This window comes from Adiantum capillus-veneris, chromosome 10 (assembly GCF_014529385.1).
Source record: "Adiantum capillus-veneris isolate H3 chromosome 10, ASM1452938v2, whole genome shotgun sequence".
Lineage (NCBI taxonomy): Eukaryota > Viridiplantae > Streptophyta > Polypodiopsida > Polypodiales > Pteridaceae > Adiantum > Adiantum capillus-veneris.
The window spans coordinates 43208125-43221283 of NC_140940.1; the positions used below are offsets into that span (position 1 = coordinate 43208125).

At 40.7% G+C, this 13159-nt stretch overlaps 1 protein-coding gene across 1 annotated transcript; it reads right to left on the bottom strand.

Moving 5' to 3' along the window:
* Positions 1-5914: 5914 nt before the first annotated feature.
* LOC147448751 (uncharacterized) lies at positions 5915-10334 on the bottom strand. The gene has a single exon (XM_086522444.1). The coding sequence runs from the start codon at positions 8362-8364 to the stop codon at positions 8026-8028; it is 339 nt and encodes a 112-aa protein (XP_086378570.1). The 5' UTR covers positions 8365-10334; the 3' UTR covers positions 5915-8025.
* Positions 10335-13159: the final 2825 nt, after the last annotated feature.

Below are 13159 nucleotides of genomic sequence, written 5' to 3' on the forward strand. Positions count from 1 at the left end.
GCGTGTTGAGATAGATCTGTAAGCACTTATCTATATTCTAACCTTTTTTCTCGTTTATTTTCCCACATTAAATGATCAGTTTAATATATTAAAATCATTTGGGTTGGTTAGATATTAGATTTTATGAAATTACATCTCCCTTGAGTCATAGTCGTCCTCGACTATGAGGTAGAAGAGATAAAGCCCCTAGTCAATGTTTCCAAGCGAGTAGAGAGTCCTTGTTTACCCTACAACATCATTCCAAGATGGATGACTAATTAATTTGGTTCTTGGGAGACGTAGCAGGCACAAGCATGTCTACTCTTAGTCCATTTTATTCTCCCAAAGTAGAGTGACAAATTCTACTTGGTGTTTGAGAGACGTCATCATCACAAACATGATTGGAAGCATGCATACTATTTAAATTTGTGCACAATAAAAAGAGAATTAGTCTGATAAGACAAAAATGTTGGTCATTCAAAAGAAATTTGTCCATTTGTTTACTCTAATGTAGCATTGTAAGCATTGAAAAGGTTCATACTATCCTTTAGCTGTATTCCTTGTATTCTTGTAGCATCTTCAAAAGAACAATTTTTGAACCTAATAAGATACCATCGGATAATATCACAATGTCGTAGTACCTTGTCTTCATGCCAAAGGATAGATTTGGGTTGTAGCACCTCTTCTTGGTCTTCAATTTTGGGAGGGTCTTCAATAATTGGTTCACTTGGTGGATCTCCTTTGTAGGGCTTAAGTAGGCTCGCATGAAAATAAAATAGTATGAGAAAATGATTGGGAAACTTGCGTTGATAAGCATCTCATGTATTGGATTCAAGATTTGAAAAGTACGATAGTATCATTTTGCTAATTTAGCATAATACTTTTGATGGCACGTAGGATTTTTTCTCGTCGTTTGTCTCAATCGAGCCTAGGGAAACTTAAGTAAGACCCAATCATTTTCTTTAATTGTTAAGGATCTTCTATGCTTGTTAGCAATAATTTTTTGCCTTTCTTGAGGGATTAATATAGTCTCCTTAATCTTTTGGAAAGATTATTTTAGGTCACAGCTATACTCATCCGGAAGTGAAGATCTTCCCATGTACTTTAAGTAGCAAGGGATACTCTACAAGGGGTAAGTACTTTTCTGACTGTGAGCGTTGATCTACTTCCTTAACATAAGTCTTTAGTAGATCAAGAATTGTAAGATTGGCTATTTCACTTAGGCCATCCGTTTGTGGGTGATAGGCCGAAGAGAAATTCAATCTTGTACCTAGATTTTCAAAGAGATCTTTCTAGAAATTAGTGGTCATTCTAGAGTCTCCATCTGAAACGATGGATGTTGAAAATCCATGGTGTTTGAAAATATGAGATATGAAGAGAGTTGTCATTTGGTGTACCTTAATAGTCTTTTTGACAGAAATAAAGTGTGCTTGCTTGCTAAACCTATTGGCTATTGTCCATATTCCCATGGATAGACTTGGGTAATCCAAAGATAAAATCCATGGATATCCTCTTGCATGTTGAATTAGGGACTGGCAATGGTTGGAGTAATCCAGGTTGCTTCCCTCTATCATACTTGGTATTTTGGCATACCACACATTTTGAAACATACTCTTGTATGTCCACTTTCATGGTAGTGCAATAGAAGTATGTCTCTGCACGTCAATGAGTAGGTTGAATGCCTCTATGACCTGCATAGGGAGGAACATAAGATTCATACATACCTTTCTCATGAAGAGAGTGGGTAACATATGTCCTATTGGCATGGACAAGATAACCATCCTGCAAGGTGAATGGTTCCTCTTTCTTCCCCAAATCAAGGACTAACATCATGTCTTTAAAGTCAGGGTTAGTAGTATACTCATCTATCATAGAAGATAGATCATTGTGAGTTGCTATAGACACCACATTAACTTTTGGTCATCATAAAAGTGCATCGGCCGCTTGATTGTGCTTACCAACAACGTGAGCAATATGAAAATAAAATTGTGAAATAAAATTTTCCCACCTCATTTGTTTGTCGGAAATCTTGGTTTGTGTCATAAATTACTTGAGACTTTGATGGTCTGCTCGTAAAATAAATAGAGTCCCCAATAGATAGGGCTTCCATGTGTCTAGGGCATTTGGAACAGCTAAAATCTCTTTCTCATAAATGCCCAATGCTCGTTCATTTGTATTGAGCCTTTGGCTCTCATATCCTATGGCATGCCCTTCTTGAAGCAAGACTGCTCCAAGGCAATCACCACAAGCATCACATTGGACCTCAAATGGCTTTGAGAGATATGGAAGCATAAGGACTGGCTGGGAGGTAAGCTTCTCTTTGAGCTTGTCAAAAGCATTTTGCTCCTTAGCAGTCCATGAGTACTCAACGCTCTTCTTTGTTAAGTCATGTAGTGGTCCTGCTATTTGAGAAAATTTTGCTATGAAGCGTCTATAGTATGCACACATACCAATAAAGCTTCTATAGCTCATGTATCCTTGTATTAGGCCATGCTTTTATTACCTCCAACTTTGATGTATCCATATGGGTATCATCTTGAGAAATAATATGACCTAAGTATTGAATCTCTTGAAGGAAAATTTTGCTTTTCTTTTTATTAAGAAAAAGCTTGTTCTCCCTCAATGCTTGAAAAATCACTTGGAAATGTTGCTTGTGTTCCTCCAAGGACTTGGAATAGATGATGATACACTCCAGTGGATTTCCAGTAGGATCTAAAGATGTTCTTCATTAAATGATTGAACGTGCTTGCTGCATTAGTCAAGCCCAAAGGCATGACTAGATATTCATAAAGACCAAACATTGTACGAAATGTGGTCTTTGGAATATCTTCATCCACTATAATTATTTGATGATAGCCACTTTTAAGGTCAATCCTATTGAAATAGGTAGAGCCTTGTAGCTTAGCAAACAGATCTTCTTCCCGAGGCACGAGAAATCTGTTTTCGATAGTGATATGGTTTAGTGTTCGATAGTCCACACACATGCAGTATACATGTACCATATTTCTTTTGCACTAAAAGGACTAGAGAACAAAAGGGAGAGGAGCTAGGCCTCACCATCCCTTTGTCTACCAATTCTTGTACTTGCCTCATGATCTTCTCTTGTTGAGCTTAGGAAACTGGATAAGGAGGCTTGTCAGGTGGTGAGCTTCCTGGTAGGAGGTCAATTTGATGGTCATCATCCCCTCGTTTTGGAGGTAATTCCATAGGGATATCATCAATGAACACATCTTGGAATCCTTGTAGAAAGTTAGACAATCTAACTCTTCTTGATTCCTACCATTTACATTTGATGAAACATTAGGATCTTTTAGGAACTCTTTTATAAAAATCATGTATGCAGAAGTTGAGCTCTACATTGATTTTTCAAAAGCAAGAGGATTTACAAGTGGTATAGTACAACCAGACTCACTAGAATCTATATACATGCTCTTTCCCCTAAAGGTGAAGTAGATTCTCCTTTCAGGGAACTTCATGTTGGCAGCCATGCTGTTGAACCATGGTGCCCCCGGATAGCATCCTCACGTTGAAGAGGAGAGATGCAAAAGTCTCCTTTGTTGACATAGATTTGGACATGAAACCTCAACTTCCCAATCAAGGGAGTAACGGAGGCTTGCTGTCCCTTGAAAGTGGTATCAGCAGCTACAGTATCTCCCATCTCGAAATCTTGAATGCTCGAGTTGGTGGCCAACTCTGTTGATATGAATTTGTGAGTAGAGTTAGGGTCAAACAAGATAAAGGCATCATGTTTCTTACCCCAAGCATACAAGAGAGGTAATCCTTTACAATGAGAATCCTCTTTTGGAGCTTGAATCGTGGAAGGTCTAGGAGTCTCCTTGGAGACATTTCTCTTGGGGCAAGAACGATAGCCATGTCCTTGCTCCCCACACTTAAAGATTTGTGTTCCTTGCAAAAATCCTCAAGATCTTCAAGAGAGAGTTTATTTTGACCTTTTAAAACTCCCTTCTCCTTGGACCAATTGTTGTTGTTGTTGGAATTGCCGTGGGAAGAATTTTGGGCATTGGTTTTCCCCTTTGCATCACTTTTGTCTTTGATTTCTAAGGGCTTGTCATCTTACTATCCCCTTCTTGGAAATTGATGCATGAAGCAACCATAGTGTGGTACATTACTTCGGTGATAGAACTAGGCCATTGGAACTTGACATACTTAGCCATCTCTTCAGGTAATCCCGCACATAATTGTTGCTTTTTCTTATTGAATTCTATCTTTTGAAAGCCTTGAGATGTAAATCCAAAAACTTGTCCACATATTTGTGGATAGACTCATGGGAGAGAAGCTTCAAACTCCACCAGTCAGTAAGCACTTTGTCATTTGTATCAATTTCAAGGAAATTATTCATGATGGAAACTCGTAGAGTTTTCCATGTCTTTGGGGCCTCATCATTGCCATGAAGGCTAGCCCACCATTGACGAGCCGATTTTTGAAAGTGCATAGCTACATGCCATAGCTTGGAGGACTCTGTGAAGCCCTCGTCTCCAAAGGCCAATACTTTGTTGGTAGCACCAAAGGTTCCATCATAGGTGAGAAAAGAGATACTCTTTCCTCCCTCTTTGAACTTCTTGAGCTTTTGTGACCTTCGCCATGCAAGGTAAGATTTGTGATGTCCAGAGAATAACCATAGCTTCCATTGGAAAAGGAGGAAGGTGAAGAAGAAGGAGAAGAGGGTGACCTCTTTCTTACGCTTTTCTTCATTTTCTTCCTCTCTTTCCTTTTGGAGTGACAAGGAGAAGGACTGTGGGTGGACCGTTTTCTCTTGGGAGGAGTTGGCGACGGTCTAGACCGCTGTCTTCATGGAGACACATCTTCAGAGGAACTTAGATACTCATTACTTTATTGTTCTTTGGATTCTTCCTCTCGTATGTGAGAGAGACTTCTTTTGGGAGTCTCATCAAGAGGCCTCCTAAGCTCTCTCTCCTCTTGAAAAGGAAGGCAAATACCATAAGCACAAAGTTTTGAGTAACTCCGGCTTGCAAAGAAGGCTTGCCCATAGCTTGATGCAACCTAGTAACAAGATAATTGACAAACATGGGGGCATCATCATTAGCACCTTCATGTGCAAAATCAAAGTTATCATTAATCATTTTACTCTCTTGGTTATTGTCGGTCATGCTAATTATACATATGTATAGATTACTTTGTGCTTTAGTACCGTCAAAAACTTTAGTCACTCCACCTTTGAAAATTAGTTCTCAAGCATCCACACCCATGGTTTAGACACCGTTTATTTCAAAGACTAGTGGAGAGGGTCTAAAATTTCTTGGTTGATTATGGTTCATGTCGAGCTTGCTCCTAGCTCAACAATGGTAAAGCCAAAACCAAGCCCCGAGAGGCTCCATTATTAAGACTATACTTCCCAACGGTATATCTTGAACTAAGTCATTCTCAACCAAGATAATAGATCCCTGTCCCAATTACGCTATTACAATAAACAAGCCCAACCTTTCATGGGCAACTTAAGGACCTCTCTTCCTAATCAAGAAAAGAGAAACCAACCCAGGGGATTCACTATTAGTAATGGGGAGATGTCACCGCGTGCATCAAAATTAGAGAAATCCCCCTATGTACGGTATCTTACATGCTAACCTACCCCCTACATACGGACAAGATACAAACGTTCTCGCAATGAGCCATCCCCCCTCATACGGATTTTGTACGGAATGTAATGACCCACTATTTTATGTATACTAATAACATAACAATTCTAGAAGCACATGCTTTTGCAAAAATACATGTTGAACTGCAAATGAACAGAAGTGTACATTGTAGTGTGTTTTCATTTGCAATAGATGGTAAGAGAACAAACCATGGAAAGAAACAAATATAATGAATACTAAATTAAAATAAACCAATTGTTTCGATGTAATTTTTAATAAAACGAATAACACTTGCCTTGTAAACTGATACAAATCTCAATCTCAAAACATATGATACTAGCCACCTACTTAGTAGGCTTTCCACATGGATTTAAGGTACACATATGAAATTGATTGTTCTCTCAATAACAAATAATGCATACTCTTAAACAACCATGAAAAACTTCACTCATCAAATCACAACACATTACAAAACATCCCATTAAAAGATTAATCTTTTGGAGCAAAAATAATTATATGTGGTATGAATGCATGTCTGCATGTAATTTAATTTTGAGTTTGTACATAAAATATAAATCCTAGAAATTTTGCCAAAGCCCCCTTTGTACGGAGACCTCTTTCTCAAAAAACAACACTACACTCTTTTCTTGGCCTCCCACATGGGATTTTCATCACATAATTTCTTTTTCCAAAAAAACTGTCCACCTCATCTTGGGCTCCCACATGGGATTTAAGGATTATCTTACACATTAAAATCAAATACATTTTTAATAGATTCAAAGTAATATAACTTCAAAGTGGTGGTATGACATGCATATCATAGTACATAGGAAACCTCCAATCACATAGTCTAATCACACGATTACCAAAAGGCCATGTCCACATCGATTGGCGATCATGTACAAAACAAACACAAAATGAAAACGTAATAGAGAGATCCATTAGCTTAGTTACCTTACCTTTACTATCACATTCTATTTCAAACTATCACATCAAAGCTCTTGCATTAACCTAATGTGGCACATTGGTATTTCACTTTGAAAGCTAGAAGAACGGAAGGTGAAAATCGATAGCTCAAGATGGCACACCCGATCAAGCCATATGACCATGTGACAAATTGAGACTATATTTGTAATTACATACAAAATAAAGACATTGTGTATGTGTAACACATAGACTCAAGGTATGCTAGATGTGTCTTGGCAAGAAACTAAAGATCAAGATAACACACCAATCAAGCCATATGACCATGGAAAAGTGAAACTATAGAGTTTATAACTACATGGAAAAAGAACTAACATTCTTAAAAACTTTAACGCTTTTTATCGTAAAAAGAGACAACTAAAACCTAAAAAACATCTGCAAATTACCTCATGACTTTGGGCTATACCTAATTTTAAAAGGCCTAACAACTTATGAAAAATGGCCTACAAAATTTTTAAGAAAATGCTGGACTAAAGGACTAGTTTTTTATATGTACAATTGTAACAACATGGGCACCATGATTGTCCACATATAAAGAATTGCTCACTTGCTACAATATTGTATACACCATGCAAGGCAAGGGAACGCCACATTGACTATAGTCCTACGCCACACAATGTAGGGGAAGGATGGGGAAGGACATGTGATCCCATGGTTGCAAGCATTTGTAGCCATGTGGATCATAGGTCCTGCCTTTGGCAAGCTCATTTGCACGGGCTACCTTGACCGTCTGAACTTTGTGCATTGGCTACCTCATAGCTTTCCTCAACTAGCCATGAGAAGCTCCGACATCTTAAATTGTCAAGAGTTGCTCCATCGTTTGTTTGGTGTTTTCACTGTCGATCTTGTTGTATGTTGGCTTACAATATTGGGTGCAACGATATTTTAGAAATAACTTCTATTATTTTCTTATTATCCTCTTTTACTTATTTTTTGTCTATTTTCACATGAGGTCCAGAGAGAGCTGAGAGGTGCACTCGGACTGCCCTAAGGTCGAGGCCACCTGCTTCCGCCATTCTTCTATTTTTGCTATGAAATCAAGCCTGCCAGTTTTTGGTCCTCATTTTACTCAAAGCTAAAAAGAAGGCCAGAACTATTCTGAAAATGTCTTGCTTTTGATTCCTTTGTTACCATCTAAGTAGCTTATAGCAATATAATTGTCTTACCCATTCCTTGCAATCCATATAAAGCAATACTTCCATCATAGCAAGAAGAAAAAGTTTCCTACGTCCCCACTAATAATCAATAATTCAATCGTAATGAGTAAGAATGGCCAGGCAGGTGGTGCATCTCACATAAAGGGGTCACAATCAGTCCAGATATGTAACTATCTCATTAAGCATTCAAGGAATTAGAATTCAGGTAGGATGTTTGGACCGTTTATTCAGTGAATACCTTGATTATTTTTTTTTACCTAAGTAGAGCTAAACATGCTCATATGATTATCTTAACCATTATATTGTACCTGACCTATGTCCCCTTTCCTAAAACCATTTATATAATAGTTCTTTGCCTCACCTTTGCAATGCACCTTCCAAGCAAAACTAGCATGCGAATCGAACTCTGGAATTCTCATAAACAAATCATACTGGCTAACCACTGCATCGAAGCGCCCAGACTGTGAACGCGCATTGCTTGTTATAAAAAAAAAAAGACGTTCGTCTTGCGCCATCCCGGTCCGGCTCTCTGAGCCTGTCGCGCCTAGCCTCTCACTACTCGCCCTATGCTCCATGGTGACGTATTCTCCTCCCTGACACCTGCGGTCAGTCTCCACCTTTGCTTTCATTCTCTTTTGCTTAACACCACCAGGGAATCTCCAAGGACGTGCATACTCACCTGGGAGAGCATTTTCGAAGATTTTGGAGATTTATCGATCATCTTGCAGCCGGTACCACCTAATTAATAGGTATTCCTAATGGCTTCAAAAAATACACCATCGTCGAGGGTCCCTGCCAGCTGTCCGCTCACTGTGCGAGCACCTGCTCCGTCCTCCCTTGGAGTCCCTTGTTCACCCTAGTCGGCTTGGCTGCCTGGGCCTTTGTGCTATTTTCATCGGTTCTGCTTGTTTGCCTACACCTTTGTTTGCCTCGGCACCTTGCCCTTTTTCTTGGCATCTACTGAAGATTCTCACCAATAGGGATTTTTCAAAACACGTAACACCTACCTAAATCTTTTATTAAGGAAAATCTCTCTAGATTCTCCCTCACCCTCCGCGCTTTTGCGAAGGGAACCCTCTTTCCCTCGTCTTCGTGTCCTGCGCCTGGTCTTGCTTGAGGTTGAGCAGAGCCAAAAGGCAGCTTGGGGTTGTAGGATATTGGTCCATGCTTTTAGTGTTAAAAGGCTTACGGGCACACCATCAAGCTTGCACTATAGTTCCTCATCAACAGGTTCAGATTATTGCATTATTGCAGAAGATCAACCAGCCTTATTCATTCAAAGCCAAGCTATTGCAACTTTTGCTCAGGAATGCCTACCCTACAGAAGCTCAAACGTAGTACACACCCTTATGAAGAAGGAAAAGCTCAAGACCTCCGCATGTACAAGCCTCTGACTCTAGCTCATCACCCTCACACATTCCCTCTCTCAGACAGACTCGATAGAACAAACTTTGATTTCTCAGTCGTTTTTCCCAATTTCCATTTAGAAGTTGTAGAGTGCTACTACTGTTGCCTATCCGCCCTGACCTCCATCCTTGCGCAAAGTTCCTACGGCCTCTTCACAACGACAATGGTTTATAGATGAACCCTGCTCCTGTACACAAATTGCAGATCACAAAGCTCATGCCCCGCAGAGAGAGAGAGAGAGAGAGAGAGAGAGAGAGAGAGAGAGTCCTTCATAGCCCACTCTAAGCCCTGCACCCTCAACTCACCGCTCATACGCTCGCAAGCTCAGACCGCCAGTAGCGGGACCAAATACCTGGGAGTGACACGTTATGGCAAGTCATGGCGGACAATGGTCGCTCATGGCTAGTGCAATTTCCTAATTTTCCTAGCGTTAATAAAACATGGTGGCTCACAACAAGCAGGAGCTCTAGGCAATGAGCAACAGCAACAGCTGCAATATGCTCAAAAGATCAAGTCGTGGCCTTCCTCAGCTCCGGACTGCAATGTATCACCCTCGGATCTGCCTTCCTGTTTGAACATTAGTTTGAGTTCCCTTTTGAAATGAAGGAATGTCGTTACAGTCGCGTTAAAAAGAAAAGGGTAGCACGTGCTGGTCGATAGAGGCAGGGCGCGCCATGAGGGCTAAGGTCGCGAGAGGACACACATGGGCACCTGCGTGTACAGTAAATTGAGGATGCTCAAAGTTGGGAGGACCAATCTCGCCCTTCTATTGCGAGAGTAGCATGGGCAGATAGTACCACAGTGAGACGGCTTCCCAATAGATGGCAGAGCTTGCCGATTAGATCGTGTTGAAGCAGTAGGCTCAGAGGTGGAAAAATGATAAAAAGAGGTAAAGCACAGTACCTTGCGAGATCGGAGGCTCTGAGGGAGGGGAGAGATGCCTTGCAGGATTGGCTATGGAGTTTGGAAGCACGTCTACAACTCGCGGGGGGAGAGAGCGAGGACAAAAACCTTGGAAATCTCGGCTATGTCTGTCAGTTGATGCCCACTCATGCCCACTCTCTCTCTCTCTATCTCTCTCTCTCTAACCTGTTGCAAGTGCTTGCGAGCATGTCTCTGTGCAAGTGCGTGTCGAGGCTGTGGTGCCTCGCGACCGCTTTGAGACAAAAAACCCTACCTGCAAAGAGGGACTATGCTAAAACGATTTTCCCCCCCCTCTTGCTACCAACCTTAGGATTTGTCAATATATCCCACACATTGGTATATTAAAGTGTGGTGCACAGGACTCGAACCTCCTTCAATTGATTTTCCTAGCCTGGTCCTCCTCGTCGAGTTCACTACTGCTATACATACAAAAAAGCCGGTATGAATACCCTACGGTAATCAACTCTACATGATGCCGCCTGATGCCATCATCTGTCAACCAATGTCATGTGCTATTCGACAGCTGCATGCACACGTTCCCGCACGCGCACACACACAGAGGGAGAGAGTCAATGATTATTTTTCTTAATTTGCCTTCGAGCTTAGGATCTCCTAAAGATACCCTCTTTTTGTGATTTTTCTAAATGGGTACTACCTGCTCGCACAAGAAGTTTTGGACAAATTCTAACAATATTTTCCACATTGTGACTTACCTCAACATCATGAGGTTTTGTGAGGGAGGCGCCGCATACTAGCTAGGTACTATTGGGGGCAGGGGACCGCCGGCCCAGCTAGGTATGCGGTGCCTCTGGAGCATAAGCTCATGATGTTATGCATTGTATGGAAAATTTGAGAAGAACTCTGTTTTCCTACATGAGAAAGTTTCTAAATCTTCTTATGTCATACAAAGCCTCTTTATTGTCTGCAACAAAGGACCAACATTTCAAAATGCTCAAAAGTTGGGAAAAAGATTTTTTGTTGAGTCAAATTTGCATGAAGATTTCTAGACATAGACTGGATTCACATGATGCAACGAAAGAAGAGGGCTAGAGGTGACTTTGACCTTCTCTATGCTCACATCGTGCACTTGAGAGATGCTTGGATTAGTCTTGTGATGGCCCCATATTCAAACGGCGGTGATAGAAAAGATCGATTTCGTGCATCCCCTATGTTCAAATAGTGCTTGAACACCATCATGTTGCCATGAAAGGTGGTGAAACAAATATAGAGTGAAAGGTGTGTCATTTCTACATTTGAACTAGCATAATAAATACCAGCTTTAACATTCTCCATCCCTCTCTCTCTCTCTCTCTCTCAAGGGTGGAAAATCCACACTCGCCATGGAGAATGATGCAAAATCTCCAAGGAATATGGATGCTAATCCAACCACATCATCTACAACAATGAAAGCAATGATCATGGCTTACTTGATCTCATTACAAGAAACCGTCAACAAGCAAGGTGAAGAGTTGCACGCACTTACAATGGAGAATGGCACTTTAAGAGTTCTCGTTGTGGAGAATGAGCACCTCAAGAAGGTTCTTGAAATGCAAACAAAACACTTGATTCATCTTGAGAATGAAGTACAAGAATGTAAACGCTCTCTTGTTGATATGAATGTATTGAAAGAGCACTTGAGCAAAGTTGAGAGTGATCATATATTGAAAGAAGAAACAATAGATACAATACGACATGATGTATGTGAGATGAGAAATGCATCCAAATCATGGGCTGATATATGTAAGGATAATGTGGTTTCTACATCTCCTATTACGCAAGTCGTTATCCAAGCAAAGAATGTAGAGAATGTGGACACTCAAGAATTGCAAGAACGACAAAAACACTCAAAGAACATCGTCATTCGTAAAATCAAGGAGGAAAGCATGGAAATACCCCAATCTCTTGCGGTTGCTATTGAAGAGTTTTTTGCTACACACTTTGGCATGTCAGGAATCATGGCTTGTGGTGCACATCGAGTTGGAAAACAAGGAGTCCCTCACTTGGGAGAAAGACCTATTGTATGTACCATGGCTGATGAGGTAAAGAGAAATATCATCCTTGACAATGGTTGGATCTACCTCAAAGTAACGGGTTGTAATGTATATGAGGATCGCACTCTTATGCAACAAAATGTACGTCGCAAAGCATATGAGGAAAGAAGCAAGAAGGTTAAGGTATCATCTCAAGAAGAAAAGCCACTTGAGGAGGATGCAAGTCCACCCAACAAATAGGGACACATGATCTATGAGACCAACTCACGCTTGCGAATAAGCTTTTGGAATTGTAACGGGTATCCATGGAATGCGGGAATTGGCATTGATGAGCTTATCAATGACTCCGATGTGATACTTCTTGTCAAAACATGGGAGCATAACGCGCAACGAATTCTTGGATTTGACAAATAGGATGTGCATTCTTTGATGTGGGCCAAAAATGGAAAGCAACGAAGAGGCCAAGGAGACGTAGCATGTATGACCAAAAAGGGTTTGAAAGATGTTTCCATCGTCAAAGAAGATAAGTATAAACGCTACTTATGGCTGAAAATCAGTCCACCAAATGGTCAAGTCATGTTTGTGGCTAGTTGCTACATTCCTCACTGTGACTCCAACTTTTATGCTCGCTTGAATATGGATAGAGATCAGCCCTTCGTTGAACTAGAGGAAGAAATTACTCATTACAAGGATCAAGGTAAAGTCATTGTTCTTTGGAGACATGAATGCTCGCACGAATATGTTACAACACGACACACGCAACAAGTCGACATGCCGTATGTCTCAAGAAGAATGGATGACTCATACATGTATACTCGAAGTTCTAATGATGCAAAAGAACTGGATCACTATGGAAAGTCACTTCTACATATGTGCAATAGTACCGGAATTCTCATTGCAAATGGTGTATCCCTATGGCAAGGCACCATGACTTTACATGTAGAAAGCAGAGTGGTGATAGCGTGATTGACTGTATGTTGTTCTCGGAAGCCACTCTAGAATGCATACAAAGCTTTACAGTTGGTGAATGGAATCTGGAATCGGATCATAGGATGTTATGTATTGACCTCAAGTGTGGTAAACGGCCCGAACATGTAGCCTC

What these genes read in the sequence shown, in the direction of transcription:
- LOC147448751 (XM_086522444.1), bottom strand. Translation starts at nt 8,364, where the DNA reads ATGAAAGCAAAGGTGGAGACTGACCGCAGGTGTCAGGGAGGAGAATAC.